The sequence below is a fragment of the Dysidea avara genome, chromosome 6 (genome assembly GCF_963678975.1).
Source record: "Dysidea avara chromosome 6, odDysAvar1.4, whole genome shotgun sequence".
NCBI lineage: Eukaryota > Metazoa > Porifera > Demospongiae > Dictyoceratida > Dysideidae > Dysidea > Dysidea avara.
In genome coordinates this window covers 28,056,942-28,074,966 of record NC_089277.1, presented here as the reverse complement: position 1 = coordinate 28,074,966, position 18,025 = coordinate 28,056,942, and the positions used below count along the sequence as shown (strand labels likewise).

General features: G+C 35.4%; 1 protein-coding gene across 3 annotated transcripts; it reads right to left on the bottom strand.

Annotated features, from left to right (window-relative positions):
• Positions 1-2,436: 2,436 nt before the first annotated feature.
• Positions 2,437-17,458, bottom strand: LOC136258122 (uncharacterized). Of its 3 annotated transcripts, XM_066051426.1 has the most exons (4): positions 14,604-17,458; positions 6,714-8,980; positions 5,499-6,293; positions 2,437-5,126 (listed from the first exon to the last, which is right to left on the bottom strand). In XM_066051426.1, the coding sequence occupies exons 2-4, from the start codon at positions 6,784-6,786 to the stop codon at positions 3,772-3,774; spliced, it is 2,223 nt and encodes a 740-aa protein (XP_065907498.1). In that variant the 5' UTR covers positions 6,787-8,980; positions 14,604-17,458; the 3' UTR covers positions 2,437-3,771. The 3 variants fall into 3 exon arrangements, with proteins under 3 accessions (XP_065907498.1, XP_065907496.1, XP_065907497.1); XM_066051424.1 differs by having other exon boundaries at positions 2,437-6,293; XM_066051425.1 differs by having other exon boundaries at positions 2,437-6,293; positions 8,788-8,980.
• Between the last annotated feature and the right edge of the window lie 567 nt (positions 17,459-18,025).

The window sequence follows — 18,025 nt, the reverse complement described above, 5'->3', positions numbered from 1 at the left end:
ACACCCACAAGGATATTGTCAATGTGATCCCATCCTCTCATCGTGTATACCTTCACTAACTACTTGTGATATTGATCAACAAACTATACCACGTCCTGCTAACACTTGGATATCTGCTCATACTATCAACAATTCGCACTCCTATCATGTCTCCCTACATTGTCCATTTGACTATTGCCTACCTTACTCATCACAACTCAACCTGTCCACTCCTGACTCACAGTGTCAGTTTAACAGGTCTGGTGTGTTGTGTGGGCAATGTCAACATGGTCTCAGTACTGTGTTTGGTTCATCTCAGTGTAAACATTGCTCCAATATCTATTTGTTAATCATTATATCTATTGGAATAGCTGGGTTGGTCTTAGTCTTACTGCTGTTCACTCTCAACCTAACTGTGGCCAATGGACATATAAATCCTTTCCTACTCTATATCAATATCATAAGCATTAATGCTCCTATATTCTTTCCAACTGGAGAATCAGTAACGTATGCATTCATCTCACTTGCTAACCTTGACTTGGGAATTGAAACATGCTTCTACAATGAAATGAGTGACTATGCTAAAATGTGGCTACAGTTAGTGTTCCCTATTTACCTCATCTTCATTGCTACATTACTCATCATAACAAGTCAATACTCCACTACAATACAGAGACTCACTGCACATAGAGCTCTACCAGTACTTGCTACACTATTCCTATTGTCCTATACTAAAGTATTACTAACTGTATCAAAAGTCTTGTTTTCCTACACCTCAATCACTCGCCTACCCAGTAATCACACTACACTAGTGTGGTCTGTGGATACCAGTGTACCACTGTTTGGAGTGAAGTTTACTATACTGTTTATAGCTTGTCTCATCCTCTTCTTGATATTCATACCATTCAATGTTGTATTGATCTTTACTAAGAAATTATCATACTTTAAGGTAGTCACCTACTTCAAGCCTCTACTGGATGCCTATCAAGGTCCATACAAGATCACGTTCCATTACTGGACTGGACTACAGTTGATAATAAGAGCCATTTTCTTTGGACTAACTGCTTTAGACAGAAATATTAACTTGACATTAGGTACTCTATTGATAGCAGTATTAATATGGTTACAAGAAAGGATGATCCCATTTAAAACTAAAATGAACAATTACATGGAAATTTTGTTCGCTCGTATCTCGGAAATGGCTGGAGCGATTTTCTTCAAGTTTGGCATGTCGACTCCCCTAACTGGTCGGAACTTCTCTAGCAAATTTGGTTCCAATTGGATTTGGGATTACACAGCTAAATAGGTGTGGAAATTGCGTTTTCTTCCTGTTAATGTATTCACGGTGTGGCACGCCGACTTCTTGGGCCGCACGACACACTACCGTGTGTCTTGATTTAACATTTTCATGCATCTTATATAGACCTAATTGTGACCGAAGTTTGGAAAATCACCCATATGGGCACATTTGACACCTAAAATATTTAATGTTCAAATCACAAACTTTATAGTGCAAATCTACTTGTTAGCAGTTGTAACCCATTCTCAATACCTTAAATTACTTGAAATATTTTTAAAACTGTGCCCTGTTTTTATTTGCAACCCACTGAACATGAAAATTCTAATTATTTCATGCACGCCCATAAGGGTGATCTTCCAAAATTCAGTCACAATTACACTCTATGATTCGAAGCTCTGAACCATAACTATAATTTGTGTGGCAGAGGTTGTTTACAAGGTTAGAGCAATAGTACAATAACACACTGAAACAGAAAGTAAAATTTCTTGAACAGTTCGTAATATTTTTTATCCCATTAATACCAAAGCTATGAATGTCTTGAATGGAAACTGTGCATAGTAAATGTAACACAATACCAGTACAATGTATATTACCATTAAACTAAGTTAACTGCCAAAGTACAAGGTTAAAAGTGAATGTGTAGGTATGTGAACTACTGGCATTTATAAAATTGTCATTATATTTTTAGAGTCAAAATTAAATTAAAACAGCATAGATATACTATGCACCCAACCTTATTGAAACCTGAAAAACAGCTAAAAACTAAAAGTGGATTTTTCTCAAGAGAGTTAACATTTCAGCCAACCGGATGATTAGTGGTGACAGCTAAGGTATTAACAACAGACACGTATGGTTTGGCTCTATTAAAAGTTTGGGAAACAGCTGTAATGGACACTGATTTTATGGCTTCCCATAGGAAATGTATGGTGAAAATTTTGATTGGCCGTAAATAGTATGTCAGACATTTAAACAAAAATATTTTGAAATATTTTAGCAAGTCGAACAGTACTACAAATCAGCAAAATTTCAAGATCGTACTGTATGTATAATTGCATCCATGAGTTATTAAGTGTTTTTGAGGATCCAGCTAACGAGTACATACTATACAGCTTATTAAACCAACTTTCGGTTCAGTATCCACTGCCTTTCATTGCTACTCTATGGCAAAATTGTAATATTGTTACAGCATACATAATGTAAAAGCTCATTATATTGAGAGCACAGTGGATGTAAATATTTATGTGTATAGGTCAAACCAGAGTACAATATGGGGAATTTACATGATGTGCTCATGCATTATGTTGTGACTTACAATACTGTATAGCTATATGTGTGCAACTGTTATTTGTCATGTCCAATTGCAAGGAGAGGTTCTTGAAATTCCTTGTAGTTGAACTTAATGTCTGGCACTACATTAACTAATTCAATTCGCTCAACTTCCCTTTCTCTTCTTTGTCGGTAATCTGTGTAAAACTGAACAGCCTTTTGAGCTAAATTTAATCTCATTATTTTATAAAGAGAGATGTTCCAAACTAAACCACAACCGTTGTACAGTGCAATACACAATAGTTGTAGCATTGCTATTGATACAAAGATGTTGACTACTGCAGTTGAAGATGTGTACTGTGAAACAATGAATACTACAAGAAGATTTAAAAGGAAAGTACTCTCTATTGCATTTTTCATTGTGTTGTTGAATGGTGATAGTTTTCCATATAACCACAATGAGATCCCAATTAGTATTGAACTAATCATTAAATTAGTAGCCCTGTCCAGAGCTGATACACCAAAGAAAATAACTCTCATTAAAAGTTCCAATCCAGTCCAGTAATAGAATCTGATCTTGTATGGACCTTGATAAGCATCCAGCAAAGGCTTAAAGTATGTAACTATTTTGAAGTACGATAGTGTTGTGGTAAACAGAAGCGCAATATTAAATAGTATCAAAATTAAGAAGAGGATGAGACAAGCTATAAACAGTATAGTAAACTTCACTCCAAACAGTGGTACACTGGTATCCACAGACCACACTAGTGTAGTGTGATTACTGGGTAGGTGAGTGATTGAGGTGTAGGAAAACAAGACATTCGATACAGTTAGTAATACTTTAGTATAGGACAATAGGAATAGTGTAGCAAGTACTGGTAGAGCTCTACGTGCAGTGAGTCTCTGTATTGTAGTGGAGTATCGACTTGTTATGATGAGTAATGTAGCAATGAAGATGAGGTAAATTGGGAATACTAACTGTAGCCACATTTTAGCATAGTCATCCATTCCATTGTAAAAACATATTTCAATTCCCAAGTCAAGATTAGCTAGTGCAACAAAAGTGTATGGTACCGACCTGTCTGTTAAAAACAAAGCAGATGTATTAATACTAATAATGTTCATGTAGAGAAGAAAGGAATTAATCTTTCCATCTGTTACAGTAAAGTTAAGAGCAAACAATAGGAATACTAACAAAATTCCAGCTATTCCAATAGGTATAATAATCAACAAATAGATATTGGAACAATGTTTACACTGAGATGAACAAACACAGTACTGAGACCATGTTGACATTGTCCACACAACACACCAGTCCTGTTAAACTGACACTGTGAGTCAGGAGTGGACAGGTTGAGTTGTGATGAGTGAGGTAGACAGTAGTCAAATGGACAATGTAGGGAGACATGATAGGAGTGTGAGTTGTTGATAGTATGAGCAGATATCCAAGTGTTAGCAGGACAAAGTATAGTTTGATGATCAATATCACAAGTAGTTAGTGAAGGTATATGTGATGAGAGGATGGGATCACATTGACAATATCCTTGTGGATGTAGTGAGAATGCTTTGGGACAAGGTTTCAATAAGATGGTATACATTTCTACCCACTCTTCACTGTTATGGTAGAGGGGATCTACAAGAAGGCACAATTCACACCATTTCCCATTCTCATGGCTAATAACATATATGACATTTTTGCATATATTTTTATCCAGCTGAAATGAATTTGATATCTCATGTAGTTGCCTTTCATTTTTGCACGCAATTTCTGAGTGATCTTTTCTATCTACAAGTATGGATCCTTCTGAGAGTTCACTTAGCTCAAAGCTGAATTGAACCAGCTGACCAGGAAAAAATGGTCCCAATACTTCATGGTCACATTTATGTACAGTTCTACATAAACAAATACTTCTGTTTCTATATTTTTCTATAAGATTAAAGTTGTCATAATGTATGTACTTTTGATTTACACTTAAGGGTCTTGATAAGAAAAAGGCAGAGTTCATGTCCCACATACAGTGCTTTAAATTCATATTGATTGTATGTAACAAGATATTATTGTTAATAAGTACTATTGAATAATTTAATGTATTCTGGTTTTCAAAGTGTTTGTCCAAATTTCCTCGATTGCTAACATACTGAATAAAACAGTCTTCGATTCTGTTAATCTTGTGATCAGACTTATTAAACACACTGAAAAATGCATTATTAGTTAAATTTAAAATAGTATTTTCAGTTAAATGTATTTTGATAGCCCGTACAGCACAAGATCCACTGTTGTATGATATCTCATTGTACTTACTGAATGTCACATAACTGTTTACAGCAGCATCAATAATTACATTAGGGTAGTAATGAAACGTAAAAGGGGGATTAGAAATAATTAGATCTTCCAGGTACACTTTTATGCCTATCACTCTTATTGTTGATACTGATCCTTCCTCTACTGTAGGGTTTGGTTTGAACATTTGTATTGTAGTGTTTTTAATCAACAAGGAGTCATGGTGTGTTTTAAATTTAGAGTTATAACTACATGCCCATATGACTGCTTCACCAGTGTTGTTGTAAAATACACTGTTGCCTATAAAGATCAACAAAGTGTCACCATTTGTTTTTTCATAAGTATTCACAAATATGTGGAAGTCTATTGTTTGTAATGCGGCATAAGATGTCCTGAAAACACAGTCAGCAAACTGTACTTTATTTGGTGCATCACTGTGTTTACAATTTTCATAGTAATTCAGTATCAATTGGCTATCAGTGTACAAGGTACCACATTGAAAATCAAATGTGTGATCATGGATTCTATCATTAAAATGTCTGTTATTGTATTTCCCAAAAATGTAATATTCATAATCAAAACTATCATACATACTATAATAGTCATCATCTGAAAAGTATTCTGAATACCCATCACTAAAATTACAATTACTTACAGTGATTACACTTTTACCTGAACAGTTGATACAAATATTAATCATGGCCACCCTTGAGATAAATATACAATGTGTTATCATTAGTGCTATATTAGAAGAGGTGTTGATCTGTTGTATTTCCAGAGCAGGGTAAACAATACTAGTCATACCATACACCAGATCATCTCTGTGAAAGTCACAATATTTAACATGTAGGACAGATTTTGGGTTGGTGGTTGAATTATCATATTGTATCACTATAAAATGCATACTGGAATGTGTCAGATTTCCAATCACATTAATAAATATCATTCCATATGCGTACATATCCCCACTTGATGTTGGATTGAAGTATGCTAATGTAAAGTATTTACTATTATAAACAAGCAAAGTGGTAAAGTGATTCTTTCTTTTAATCGGGTAAATGGCATTGTCACTACCACACTCATTCATCATAATATTAGCAATAACAATGTTACTACTACCAACCACTACAATACCAGCAGGTGATTGTGAAGTACACTTAATAACACTATTGATTACCTCATTGGTTCTGTTTCCAATAAGTGATAAGTCACTAACATGTTGTATGATCAAGTCAGTATTAAGAAAATACTTCCCTGGTAGGAAGTGTAGTTGAGTGTGAGAGGTGAAGAATTTGTTGGTATTGTTGAGGTAGTGTTGTAGGGTATAAGTGTTATTATTGGAAGTGTAGTGATCATCAGGTATCACATAATAGACAGCAGAAGATGTTGTTTGGAGCAGTAATGACACCAACAGCATTCGTAGCAAATAAGACATTTCATGATGTTTCATGATCATTAGACAGTGCCCTGAAACAAGATTACAAACTAGCCTATTGCACAAAATAGCAGTATACTGCTGCTAAGTCACTCACTAGCAAGGATAAAACAGCCAAGACCCACTCTATATTTTAAATAACTGAGTACATCTCTAATAATGAGATATGTGACTATTATAATAGTTACTATAACTGCTGTGCAATGTTTCCATGCATAAAAAAGATATTCAATTAGCTATATACAATGCTTGTAAAATATCGCACAATTAGTATAAGTAGGTGCAAAAAGCAAAGCTGCTTCTTTTGTAGACAAAAATGAAATAGATACAAAATTTTGTCTGTAACTACTGTATAATTATATTATATTTGCAGTAATTAAGCACATCAGGTAGCACACAACTTTATAGCACTGACTACATATTAATTCTACACTAATCATTAACTTCCTTACCCTGTACCTTGCTATTCAGCTTCCATACAACTTCTTGTAGCAATCTTAACATTTGTCGACTGTTGCAGTACATGCATGTGTTTCTATCAGTATATTCATACCCTATACATGTTTACTGCACCTTTGAATCATATTGTTATCAATAAAACAATTTTTTTTCTGTTTCACTGACTGGACAGTACACATGTAGGCACTCTTAAACTACCTTTTTGAACTTATTTAACTACTACATTTTCTGTGAATGCTATACCTGCATAGCTGTGAAAAAGCTTAAAGCCTGTGAATACTGAACCCATGTTTCTATGTTTAGAATTACTTTCAATTTCTTTTGCATGATGTGTAAACAACATGTATAATGCTCACTACAGATGAGGCAACATATCAAAAATACTTTTGGGAATGAATTTTCATGGTCCTTGTTTTGAAATTGCACAAGCCTCTCTAATCTATTCACTGTGTAAGAATGTCCAACTCACTTGTTTAAGTCAGATATACATGTATAAACATAATTATTCATAACAACAAAAAGCTTTGAATTTTAAACACCGGCACTGTAAATAAGATTAACAGACAAGGAAGCCTCGGTATTGAATGCCAGTTAATAGAACTGGAACCCATGTACAATTGTTAATACTCAACACAATTGCTCGGTAATCATGCGATCTCTACTTATGGCAGAAGGGGTAATGAATTCAGTCATAAAGATTGATGTGCTAACCAATGATGATTATGATGACATCACTTTAATATTTGATAAGAATGACACTTTTGTTACAGGGAATAGGTGTAATGACTACATCGACAATGATATTATCGAATATGATAGTATGGTATATAGCTGTTTTAGAGACTACCACGAATATAAGAAAATAAAATACAGTTTATAGAATGCAACTTTGTAAACAACCTATTACCGAGCAACATATTACATTTCTCTCAGAGCTACACCAACACTAAATGAGGAGTATTTGTTGATATCTTTGGTCAATTGCTTATTCCATAGCAACCACTACATGCAAACTATGGTATTACAAGTTACACCAGCCAAATACAAACACACTGTGTATCAGTTCTCATAATGAATGTCACAGTTTCATCGCATATACATAATATCAGTGATGTAATATTAGCTAACCAGGTAGCATTGTATATAGAAAAAGTAATATTTACATCAAATATATTACTTTATGATGGCTTTGCTAATATCATCAGTGCAACAAACAGTTATGTGCAGTTCAGTGGTTACAATGAATTTACAAATAATAGTGTATTTTTGGCAATTACAAGTTCAGCAATACACCTTCAGGAAAATAGCTACATTACTAAACTTTACAATAAACACACTTGATACAATCATTTCTTCTGATCAGTTTCAGACAATGATTTTCGGCAAGGATATCAATTGAATTATTCTATATTGTTTATCAAAAACAAAGTAAACAGCTCTGAAATACCAAGTTACTATTTGATGCACTGTGCTTGGGATTTATCTTCTGCATTTATTAGCTCAATTCCTCTCCACATAAACCAAAACTTCATAATCAGTGATAATTTTGTAATTGAGGAAAGTAAAAAACAACTATGCTTATGCACAAAAAGTTTAACAAAATACTGCTGCAAAGGAATTGTGGGTCAATTCTACCCAGGTCAGACCATCTCATTTAATTTTGCTTTCGCAGTGTTTACAAATGCTGCATACATTGAAATACTGGGTGGTATTTTAAATTGTACATGCCATAATGATAAGATAAGATTATTTCAACTAGAACCAAACAAATGCAAACCATTTGAGTATAAAATTCAGCACAACAATGATTGGTGTGAACTTCGCTTAAAAGCAACATCATTACAAAAATTTCCTGGCTTCAACAAAGTATGGTCAGAATTATATACTGTCACATTACAACCTTGTCCTAAAGGATTCTCACTACATCCACAAGGATATTGTAAATGTGATCCCATCCTCTCATCACATATACCTTCACTAACTACTTGTGATATTGATCATCAAACTATACCACGTCCTGCTAACACTTGGATATCTGCTCATACTATCAACAACTCACACTCCTACCATGTCTCCCTACATTGTCCATTTGACTACTGTCTACCTCACTCATCACAGCTCAGCCTGTCCACTCCTGACTCACAGTGTCAGTTTAACAGATCCGGTGTGTTGTGTGGACAATGTCAACATGGTCTCAGTACTGTGTTTGGTTCATCTCAGTGTAAACATTGCTCCAATATCAATTTACTGATGATTATTCCTATATATTATAATGCAAGGATAAACTGAATTACACCATTTAATAAATAATGAAAAGAAGCATTGATTCCTTTCAAAATGTTTCAATACATTACTATTACAATAGTTATGGTGGTGGACAATATGGCCTTTCAGCTAAATACACACAGTGTAAATGGCCTTAATTAGTTCTGTGTAAACATGTTTTGTGCTTATATATACTGTTAATACATTAAATTAGTGTTTTCTGTTTCTGTGGATCAATAAACCTAATAGTATTGTTTTGACAGTATAATAGCAATGCGCTGTACACCTACTGAACACCTGTACACTTATAGTAGTTATCGACATGAATCAGAGACAGTACCGAGGATGAATGTTAATAACAAAGATATTCTATGACTGCATGCTCTGATATAGCTTGCTTCTAACCAAGCGTATAATTTGTGAATACTTTGATGTACATGTAGTAGTTATCTAATCAAAAACAGCCAAGCTGTAAAAAAAGGAGTGCGGCCCTTGAAATGGCTATGGTGAAAAAAGATGTGAAATCCAAGGTGGCGGCCAAGAAATGGCTGTGATGGTAGGTTAATGGTAAAAATTTTAATAACGACAATTCAGGTGAATTTGGTGCCGCTTGGTCAATTGGCACAAAATTCACCTGAATTGTCGTTATTAAAATTTTTACCATTAACCTACCATCACAGCCATTTCTTGGCCGCCACCTTGGATTTCACATCTTTTTTCACCATAGCCTTTTCAAGGGCCGCACTCCTTTTTTTACAGCTTGGCTGTTTTTGATTAGATTTCACTTCTTTTTGTATTTGTATACCCCAAAACCGGCCTATGACCAGCTTTGGGGCTTTTTAACCTATATATTTTTCTTTACCACAGGAAAAAGAAAAAGATGAAGCAGATTTTATAAATACTTTAACTCATTCTGATTTTATCAGTAAATGTACACATTATATATATAATGCATATATCAAGAGTTCATTATATTATGAACTCTTGCATATATTTATTACATGTCAATTAATCCCCACAGGATAATTTGCAGCTGATCTCTCTACTGGGTGACTTGAAATGTAGCTGAACTCTCTACAGGGTGATATGCTTGTACGTAGATGAACTCTTTACTGGATTCTCTCTACAGGGTGACTTGACTCTAGCTGAACTCTCTGCAGGGTTATCTGTTTGTAGTTGAATTCTCTACAGGGTGATTTGTTAGCAGCTGAACTCTCTACAAGGTGATACTTCTAGGTGATCTCTCTACAGGATGACTTGTTTCTAACTGAACTCTCAACAGGGTGATCTGTTCATAGCTGAACTTTATACTGGGTGATTTGTTTGCAGCTGAACTCTCTACATGGTGGTTTCTTTGTAGCTGAACTCTCTACAAGGTAACTTCTTCTAGCTGAATTCTCTACAGGTGACTTGTTTCTAGCTGATCTCTCTACAGGGTGACTTGTTTCTAGCTGAACTCTCTACAGGTGATTTGTTCACAGCTGAACTCTCTACATGGTGGTTTCTTTGTAACTGAACTATCTACAAGGTAACTTCTTCTAGCTGATCTATCTACAGGGCGATTTGTTTGTAGCTGAATTCTCTACAGGGTGATTTATTTGCAGCTGAACTCTCTACAAGGTGACTTCTTCTAGCTGAACTCTCTACAGAGTGATTGATTGTTTTTGCAGCTGAACTCTCTACATGGTGGTTGCTTTGTAACTGAACTCTCTAAAAGGTGACTTCTTCTAGCTGAACTCTCTACAGGGTGATTTGTTTGTAGCTGAACTATCTACAAGGTAACTTCTTCTAGCTGATCTATCTACAGGGCTATTTGTTTGTAGTTGAGTTCTCTACAGGGTGTTTGTTTGCAGCTGAACTCTCTACATGGTAGTTTCTATGTAGCTGAACTCTCTACAATGTGACTTCTTCTAGCTGAACTCTCTACAGGGTGACTTGTTTCTAGCTGATCTCTCTACAGGTGATTTGTTTGCAGCTGAATTCTCTACATGGTGGTTTCTTTGTAGCTGAACTCTCTACAAGGTAACTTCTTCTAGCTGATCTTTCTACAGGGTGATTTGTTTGTAGCTGGATTCTCTACGGGTGATTTATTTGCAGCTGAACTCTCTACAAGGTGACTTCTTGTAGCTGAACTCTCTACAGAGTGATTGATTTTTTTTGCAGCTGAACTCTCTACATGGTAGTTTCTTTGTAGCTGGACTCTCTACAAGGTGATTTCTTCTAGCTGATCTCTCTACAGGGTGGTTTGTTTGTAGCTGAACTCTCTACAGGTGATTTGTTTGTAGCTGAACTCTCTACAAGGTGATACTTCTAGGTGATCTCTCTACAGGATGACTTGTTTCTAACTGAACTCTCAACAGGGTGATCTGTTCATAGCTGAACTTTCTACTGGGTGATTTGTTTACAGCTGAACTCTCTACATGGTGGTTTCTTTGTAGCTGAACTCTCTACAAGGTAATTTCTTCTAGCTGAACTCTCTACAGTGTGACTTGTTTCTAGCTGATCTCTCTGCAGGGTGATTTGTTCATAGCTGAACTTTCTACAGGGTGATTTGTTTGCAGCTGAACTCTCTACATGGTAGTTTCTTTGTAGCTGAATTCTCTACAATGTGACTTCTTCTAGCTGAACTCTCTACAAGGTGATACTTCTAGGTGATCTCTCTACAGGATGACTTGTTTCTAACTGAACTCTCAACAGGGTGATCTGTTCATAGCTGAACTTTCTACTGGGTGATTTGTTTGCAGCTGAACTCTCTACATGGTGGTTTTTTTGTAGCTGAACTCTCTACAAGGTAATTTCTTCTAGCTGAACTCTCTAGAGGGTGACTTGTTTCTAGCTGATCTCTCTGCAGGGTGATCTGTTCATAGCTGAACTTTCTACAGGGTGATTTGTTTGCAGCTGAACTCTCTACATGGTAGTTTCTTTGTAGCTGAATTCTCTACAATGTGACTTCTTCTAGCTGAACTCTCTACAAGGTGACTTGTTTTCTAGCTGATCTCTCAACAGGGTGACTTGTTTCTAGCTGAACTCTCTACAGGTGATTTGTTTGCAGCTGAACTCTCTACATGATGGTTTTGTTGTAGCTGAACTCTCTACAAGGTACCTTCTTCTGGCTGATCTGACTACAATGTGACTTGTTTGTAACTGAATTCCCTACAGAATAACTTGCAATGTAATATAATTGAGTAAATTATAAATGCAGCTGAATGCTTTATTAGGGTGACTGTTCTATTAGAGTATCTCGATCTCGCGTTTGCTACACGTAGTTGCCTTTCGAATCATAACTCAGTGGTTTGTAATCCGATTCTTCTGTACTACTGCAAGGACTTTCTATGATGATTATTCCAGCTACATACTGATTTTCAGCTCATTGCTCTAAGCGGTTTGCCTGGTAGACACGAAAAATAATAGTTTTTTTATTCGTAAAAATCGATTGCGTAATTTTGACACAGGTCGGGTTTTGTGTCATATCTCCGTGGTCTTTATCTCGATTCCTTTCAAACCACAAAAAGGCACTCCTACGATGGTTGCTCCATCTACATATCAATTTTCAACTGATTCCTCAAAGGAGTTTACCCTGTAGGCGTGACAGACCTTCGACCTTATTTTACGCAAATAATCGGTCATAACTCCGTGAATGTTCATCGGATTCCTACCAAAGTTGGTACACAGATCCGCCTTAATGAGCCCTTTAAGTGTGCCAAATTTTAGTCCGATCCGAGCACGCATTCGTGTTTTATGGCGGATTTTGCGAAGTGTGCGAAATGAAGAAGAAAAAAACGAAGAAATTAAAACGAAATTTTGTTCGCTCGTATCTCGGAAATGGCTGGAGCGATTTTCTTCAAATTTGGTGTGTAGACTCCCCTTACTGGCCGGCACCTCTTTAGCAAATTTGGATCTAATCGGATAAGGGATCACAGAGCTACATAGGTGTGAAAATTGCGTTTTCTTTCTTCCTGTTAATATACTCACGGGTGGCACGCCGGCTTCTTGGGCCGCACGACACACTACCGTGTGTCTTGATACCACGGGTACGAGTGCTTTTCCTGATATATACACACAAGCACGAGAGCCACAGGCCCGATGTACGAGTGCGTATATACAGGCAAAGCACAAGTGCCCGTGGTATAACTAATATGTTCTACTTTAGCATGTAGACCCACCTAATTGGCAAAATCTTTAGTTGCTATACCCTTCTCTTATATAGGGAACCAAGTATGCTGTGATGGTGGGATTGAATTTTGCCAAACAAACTGTGATTGTGGGATTCAATTTTAATACATCAAACAGTAGTTTGATTTTGTTATTGCTAATATAGCAATGTTAAGAGACTAGTGTTAATTATGTTACTTTAATCACTACATTTACAAAAGTAAAAAACAAACTACTGTTGATGTATTAAAATTGAATCCCACAATCACAGGTTGTTTGGCAGAATTCAATCCCACAATCACAGCTTGCTTGATTTCCTATATAAGAGAAGAGGATAACAGTATAACATCAAAGAAATCTGATGATTTCTGGATATAGTGTGCACTCCTATTAGGTGTGCAATGTCTCAAGTTAATGAGATATACACACTGGTGGCAGTGTGTATATCTCATTCAGGCAGTGTGTAACAAGATATACTGTACGTACTGCCTTAACGAGATAATAATTATACGCACTGGTAGCAGTGCATATATCACGTTAACATTTTGAGTCAGTGCGATATTTGATATAATATGCACTGGCTTTCCTTTGATCTGAGGTGTGAAAGTGGTACATGGCTATATACTTACGTAGAATCATTTGGTTACCAAAATTGTTTGGTGGACGTTGTTGTAGGTTTCATGTTTAATTGTTTTTGTTGTTTCCAATAACAATAATATTCTTTTCTGACAAAGGTGATAATTACGCACCTTACTGAACAGTATGCAGTTATTGCCTGGGAAATAACTACAATTTCAGTAAACTCTTTGATGTATATAGTTTCACTGGAATATAATTATTGTGTTACAGTGTTTGCATACTCAAAAGATGATACAGCTACTAATTATTTGATATTTTCATGCATCTTAGACCTAATTACACTCTTTGATTTGAAGCGCTGAACCATAACTATAATTTGTGCAGCAGAGGTTGTTTACAAGGTAAGAGCAATAGTACAATAACACACTGAAACAGAAAGTAAAATTTCTTGAACAATTAGTTATTATCTATACCATTAATACCAAAGCTATGAATGCCTTGAATGGAAACTGTGCATGGTAATGTAACAATTGCAAGCACAAGACTAGTACAATGTATATTACCATTAAACTAAGTTAACTGCCAAAGCACGAGGTTAAAAGTGAATGTGTAGGTATGTGAACTACTGGCATTTATACAATTGTCATTATATTTTAGAGTCAAAATTATCACAGTAGTTAACTACCAAATGTAAAAAAGGATTAAACATACTATTACTTTTGTGTCTGATATATTGTATACAAATGTCACATGCATACTGTGTCACTGCTAAGGATCGTACTTGTGTGAGAAATATATTCTACAAGGACAGCGCAGTTAAAATTTTAGCCCTTGCAATAAGTATTTAATTTGTACTCAGTGTATATAAATTTTAAATTATTACTTACTTTTGTCATATAGTGTATTGGTTAATGAGCATAACTAAAAGATCAACTGGTTGATTGTTTATAGGAATTAATCAGTAATGATATCTCCTTCTGTGCTACTGCTGTCACTCCTGATACAATCATCACTACTCTATACAACGTCTTCTACTGTCTATTATGTGATACCTGATGATCACTACACTACCAATAACAACACTTATACTCTACAACACTACCTCAACAATACCAACAAATACTTCACCTCTCACACTCAACTACACTTCCTACCAGGACAATATTATCTTAATACTGACTTGATCATACAACATGTTAATAATTTATCACTTATTGGAAACAGAACCAATGAGGTAATCAATAGTGTTATTAAGTGTACTTCACCTGCTGGTATTGTAGTGGTTGGTAGTAGTAACATTGTTGTTGCTAATATTGTGATGAATGAATGTGGCAGTTACTTCAATAATGTTATTACTGTGAATCGGTTGTTTACAAAGTACTACCAGAGCTTACTTATTTTAGATTGTCAAACAGTCACCTGCAAATATTTTCATTCCAAGTCACAACATTACCCATCTGGTGTCAAATTTGCTAATGTTTTGGGAAATACAACAATTTCATATGTGGTTTCTAGTCATCTAAAAGTGTGGTATACTGAAATGAATAGCAACATGAGTCACATAACACATACTATACACATTGAAAGTTACTGTTCTTATGGTACTATGTACTACACATATACACTGGATATTCAAATGTTTCATAGCAACGTGCATATCACAGTGACAATGTTAAACATAAACTTTCAAAGTAAATTTGCACTCCGCATTAGCCCCATAGACTCTTCAGGGTCAAAGCACTATTACCATTGCTAATTGCAGTTTTAGTAATAAAGAACTATATCCCATTTATGACAATCATCATGATGACGATAGTTTACTATGTCATAATTATGGCCATTACATTGTCAAGGGTGATAAAACTGATTTTTGTGAGTTTTACCCAACTGGTAAGTTTGTTAGCATGATATATTGTCTATGTAATAATGATAATAGATATGCTGAGCCAAATAAAATACAGTTCATAGGCTGCAATTTTGAAAATATTTCACAACCAAGTGATGGAAAAGTATTGTACTTCTTCCAGCTTACTTTCAAAGCTGCAAATATTACCGTGGTATATGCACAAGTTTCCATAAGAAGCTGTTTATTCTATAATACTAACCACGTGCATACAATGTCATTTGAAAGTTTCAGCTTTGATGATAAGGAAAATCGTCATCTGTCAGTACACATAAGCAATGTTACAATTGCACATAGCAGCATCAATAGTCACTACAATGCTATAAATGTTCGCTCTGTAAAACTGCACATAGAAAATCTCATCCTCTCCTCGATTCTTCTCAGAAGTGACTATATTCGTACTTCTATTATTGGAGCAATATACAGTTATGTGGAATTTCATTCCTACAATGAATTTTCAACCAACACAGCATTAGGTGCAATTTCAAGTTCGGTTATACATTTGCAAGAAAATGCAAAACTGAACTTTACATTAAATAAATTTTCTAACATCATAATTTCTCCAGGTGAGGAACAGTTCAATATAATCCCTAATACCAATGGCATTTTAACATGTGCTCTTCAGTATGGAAGTAAACGAGAGAACTTAGACACAGCGTTTAAACTAGAACAAAAGTTGAATTATTCTATAGTGTTGTACAAAAACAATAACGCAAAAGACATCTCAACATTTTCAACATCAACTTTGATGCATTGTTCCTGGGATTCAACTTCAGCATTTATAAACTCCATACCATTTCATGTAAACCAAAAAGTTATTAAAAGTGATAGCTTAGTACTGGAAGAAGACAGAAAAAGTGTATGTTTATGTACATCAAGCAATACATTTGATTGCTACAAAGGAAATGCAGGTCCATTTTACCCAGGTCAAAACATACTGCTTTCTTTTGTTTTGAACAACAGTTTAGTCAATGCGGCACACATCAAAACAGAAGACGGTAACTCTGAATTCACCTGCCAAAATGAAAAGTCAGTGGAAATTCAGCTAGAATCAAATGAATGCAAAGTATTATATTCTAATAGAGTCAAGCAGATTAGAGAATGGTGTGAATTTAGCTTAATAGCCCGACCACTTAGACTATCAGTAAAAACTCCAGCATGTGAGAGAACACTATACAATATTGCTACAACCTTGTCCTAAAGGATTCTCACTACATCCACAAGGATATTGTCAATGTGATCCCATTCTCTCATCACATATACCTTCAGTAACTACTTGTAATATTGATCATCAAACTATACCACGTCCTGCTAACACTTGGATATCTGCTCATACTATCAACAACTCACACTCCTACCATGTCTCCCTACATTGTCCATTTGACTACTGCCTACCTCACTCATCACAACTCAACCTGTCCACTCCTGACTCACAATGTCAGTTTAACAGGTCTGGTGTGTTGTGTGGACGATGTCAACATGGTCTCAGTACTGTGTTTGGTTCATCTCAGTGTAAACATTGCTCTAATATCTATTTGTTGATCATTATACCTATTGGAATAGCTGGGCTTGTTTTAGTGTTGCTGCTGTTTGCTTTTGACTTAACTGTAGCCAATGGAGATATAAACCCAATTTTGTTGTATGTAAATGTTGTTAGTATCAACACTTCTATATTTTTCCAAAGAGGCAAATCAGTAATACATACATTCACTGCACTTGCCAATCTTGATTACATGTTGTTATAGTGGGATGAGTGACTACGTTAAAATGTGGCTACAGTTAGTCTTTCCAGTTTACCTCATCTTCATTGCTACATTACTCATCATAACAAGTCGATACTCCACTACAATACAGAGACTCACTGCACATAGAGCTCTACCAGTACTTGCTACACTATTCCTATTGTCCTATACTAAAGTATTACTAACTGTATCAAATGTCTTGTTTTCCTACACCTCAAGCACTCACCTACCCAGTAATCACACTACACTAGTGTGGTCTGTGGATACCAGTGTACCACTGTTTGGAGTGAAGTTTACTATACTGTTTATAGCTTGTCTCATCTGCTTCTTAATATTGGTACCATTCAATGTTGTTCTTATATTCACCAGGTCATTATCATGTTTCAAAATAGTCATGTACTTCAAGCCATTACTGGATGCTTATCAAGGTCCATACAAAATCAAGTTCTATTATTGGACTGGGTTACAGTTATTGATAAGAGCCATTTTCTTTGGACTATCAGCTCTAGACAGGAAAATTAACTTGACATTAGGCACTCTACTAACAGGAGTATTGATATGGTTACAAGAAAGAATAAATCCATTTAAAAGTAAAATGAACAATTACATGGAAATTTTATGCCTGTTTAACCTTCTTGTGATATGCGTAATTTCACTCTACACA